We start from the raw sequence: 3,598 nt of genomic DNA, 5'->3' as shown, positions 1-3,598 counted from the left end.
AAGTGCACGGAATGCACCCAGCCCTGCAAGCGTGTCGTTGCGCGGCTAGACAGCCGCTCAACGCTGGCATTTAACGCCATCCAGGGGCGGCTAGATGGAAGTGAAGGGAGGGGACAGGTGCAAGCCATAGCGAAGTTGGACGACGTGCAGCGGACGGCAGCGCAAGTGGATGAACACGCAAGAACGAGTCATTCCTGCAGAGCCGTGATGAACGTTGTTCGACCTTCTGTCTTGGTGGTGATGGTACCGGTGACGGTGAACGAGTCGTAAGCAGCGTACGCCATACGATCATTATTGTCTGCGAAGCTGGCGCTGCCGAAGAACTCGTCGTAGTTCGGCAACTGTTGCATGACGGCAATGCTGTCGGTGCACACCGGATAACTGCGGCTGCCGATTGTGAGGACGAGCGGGAGGACCGGTAGTGAGCCGACTACAGTGACAGAAGTGGGGTTGGGTGACAGGGTGGCCGAGGCGTGTGGACCATCCGACGGTAAAACAAGGGCACTGCGGCTACGCTGCTCCCAAGCCAATACCATATCAGTCGTGTCGGCGGGCACGGTGGCCGCGGTAGTCCGCTGAACAGCCGCCTGGAAGGTGTGCACTCGTTTGGGAGGGCGCTTGCCGGGGGCACTCGCTGCTGCTACAAGCGAGCCGCTGAGGAAGACGCTATTCATATAAGCTTTGCTATTGGAGGGGCTGATCTTGGCACCATACACCATGCAGGCGGCTGGCAGAGGTTAAGGCCTGACTTCTGCTCCCAGTCGACCCAGTCGACCCGGGTTCAAATCCGCCTGCCGGCTCCTCGGGTGTTTGAGGAGTGATGAAATGGGAGGTGGCCCCCCATCTTATGGACGGTGTAGGACGTGATAATATCAACTTGCGAGCTGACCAGGAACTAAGTTGATGCGCCGTTGATCCGCTAGATTTGGTTGGATGCTGGTGGTGAGTTGCCGAACCCAACGAATACATTCTGAAGTCGGATGGGGTGACGGATTAGGGTGCCCCTCTAGCAGGGGAGAGCAGGGACTGCCCCGGGAAAGGGGGCCGCTGGCGAAGTTAACCACCCTGTAACAACATACATACACGTAAAGGGGCGTGCTGCTATCGGCCGCTGCTTGTAGCTGAGCGACGAAGTCGTCGGGAGCGGATTCCCTGATGGCGAGCTCCACGCGTCCGGCGTCGGGACTGTCACCGTTGCCGCACGCGACCCACGCCTTAAACTTGCGGAACGGCCCGCCCCGGAACATCCCGCCGTGTGGGATGAGCAGGAGGGCGCTGCCATCCGACGCGTGCTTGTCTTCGGGGCGGGCCCTGTCGCTGCCGACATCGTAAACGGGGAACCGAAGCCTGGCGCTGTAGAGCATTGGGACAGCGGAGGAGGGCTCCACGGAAATCCGGGTCGCTGACGAGACTTTAAACTGCCCCACCGTCAGCCCAGCGAAACGAGAAGTTATGAAAGGCGGCAGGGAAGCTGCATCCACGTTGGCGAACGTCACGCGGTGGCCGAACGCGTGGCTGCTCTCCAGCCTGCCGAGGATGACATCGTCAATCTGCATAATTACTATCCCCTGGCCGGCGGTATTCACGCCAGCGATGAAGCTGCCGTAGCGGCTCTGGGCGCCGGCAAAGAGGCGGTCCTCATTCGTTTCTGTGGGGCCGGCCGTAAACGTCACATGAAACGTGACGCTCCTTGAATCCCTACGTGTTGCAAAGGGGCGTCAAATGGGGAGCGTTACACGATATTCAAGGTGCACGCGAGCGGCGATGAACGTGACGGAAGACATCTGTGCTTAACAGGCAGCGGCCAAATATGCGCGCCGGAGCTGATAGATGCGTCTATTTCGCACGGTGAGAGGCGGAGCGTAAGTACCTTACTGGTGTGAACACGCTCTTTGCATGTAGCAGCTCGCTTACATGGCGACGGCGGGAGGGCCGACCGTCGACGTGCTGCTCTGGGACGCAGCCGTGTCCAGCCTCTGACGCTTGGCGTCCGGTGGGTCGATACTACTGCGGGAGTTGGTCGAAGGTGTAGAAAGTCAGGAGATGGGATCGGATAAGGTTCGCATAACGCATAACAAGGTGTCGCATATGTTCGCATAACGCATAACGCATAACGCAAAACATGGGACGCAGCAACGCAAAGGATGCGAACAGCGTATTTACGCACTAGAGCAACGCAAACCGACCTGCTGGTCACCAGGGTGCGACATCGCAGATTGTAGGACGATGTAGGCTCTAGGCGTTGTCGCTTGGGGTCCGGCGAATCCATCCGGCTGCGAGCGTATGTCTGAAAACAGGTATGTCTGAAAACGGTGGAGGCACTTGGAGTAAGCAGGCTTGCAAAGAGGTAAGTGCAGGATAAGTGGGGAGGAATCGGCGCGCTAACAATTATACATCCGCGGCAGCGTGTCGTATAGATGACAGATGTCCGAGGATCGGCAGACGCGGACATTGGACGCGCACGCGCTGCGGCTGCGAGCCTGGTCCAGCTGCCAGGTCGCGTGATTGCGGTGGCCTTGAACGACTCCGAAACAGGAGTAGAGTTATACAGCGAAGACAGGCGTGGTCAGGCGATAACGCGGATTGGTGCCAATTCGCGTGATTGTGGCCGCGTCTAGCGAAACCGAAGCTCAACGTCGGACGCAGAACGTCGCCAACTCGCGCGATTGCGGTGACCTTTAACGACTCCGAAACAGGAGTAGAGTTATACAGCAAAGACAGACGTGCTTAGGTGATGATGCGGATTGCTGCCAATTCGCGTGATTGCGGCCGGGTCCAGTGAAACCGAAGCAGAAACGGAAGCCGGTAAAGACGCGGATAGCTGAGATTTCGCGGTAATAAAAGGATGTATACGCACGAGGTCGCCGCAGCGAATATGTAACGGGTGCGGTGCGGTGCGGTATGTGTGCGGTGTGGGCGCGGTGCGGCGCGGTGCAGACTAGACGGTGCGGAGCGGTCCCGAACGAAAAATAGAAGAAAAAAACGTGCGGGCGCCGGGCGAGGAAGCCAGCGAGCCGCAACGTAAACGTAAAAAAAAGGACACATCGACGCGCCGGCGCCGGGGTCGAACCGGCGACCGCGGCTCCCACAAGACATCGGAGCTAGCTGGCCCGACGAAGCGGCACACGGCCATGCTCCAGGGCGCCTTCCGCGGGCCCAGGTGTGGTGCGGTGCGGTGCGGGGCGCCGAACCGAACGAAGGAAGAAGACGAAAAAAGCGGCGACGGCGGGGCGCGAACCGGCGACCGCGGCTCCCACGCGGCGACGGAGCTAGCCTAAAAGGCGCGGCTCCGAAACCGCGGACGGCACCCCAAAAAACGCGAAAACAGCAAGCGGCCACCCGGACGGACGGACGGACTAGACGCGGGCTGCTTCGCCCGCGAGGGGGCCGTAGTCCCCCGGCTGGGCGGCACGAGTCCGACGTAGTGTGGCTTAGTATGTTTGAGTACTGCGCTGACACATATAGACGTGGTGCAGTCCATGCGGTGCAGTGCGGTGCACCGAAGGAAGGAAGGCCAAAAAAGCGGTGAACACTTACCGTGTGTGACTATGGAGACCTTGCAGGAAATGTTGTATTTAACGCCATCCAGTGGCGAGGG

The 3,598-nt window shown here is 59.6% G+C and overlaps 1 protein-coding gene across 1 annotated transcript in view; it reads right to left on the bottom strand.

The window, feature by feature from the left end:
• The window catches only part of VOLCADRAFT_100523 (uncharacterized protein), a gene marked incomplete at both ends in the record, with an annotated part of 6,684 nt that overhangs the window by 1,028 nt on the left and 2,058 nt on the right, over positions 1–3,598 (bottom strand). Inside the window, 4 exons of the mRNA XM_002959079.1 lie at positions 248–387; positions 1,084–1,698; positions 1,915–2,007; positions 2,187–2,287. Of these exons, the coding sequence (XP_002959125.1) occupies positions 248–387; positions 1,084–1,698; positions 1,915–2,007; positions 2,187–2,287 (949 nt within the window). The remainder of the gene's footprint in view (positions 1–247; positions 388–1,083; positions 1,699–1,914; positions 2,008–2,186; positions 2,288–3,598) is intronic.

Source organism: Volvox carteri (assembly GCF_000143455.1).
Source record: "Volvox carteri f. nagariensis unplaced genomic scaffold VOLCAscaffold_123, whole genome shotgun sequence".
In the NCBI taxonomy this organism is placed as follows: Eukaryota; Viridiplantae; Chlorophyta; class Chlorophyceae; order Chlamydomonadales; family Volvocaceae; genus Volvox; species Volvox carteri.
This window is presented reverse-complemented; position numbering and strand designations above follow the sequence as displayed.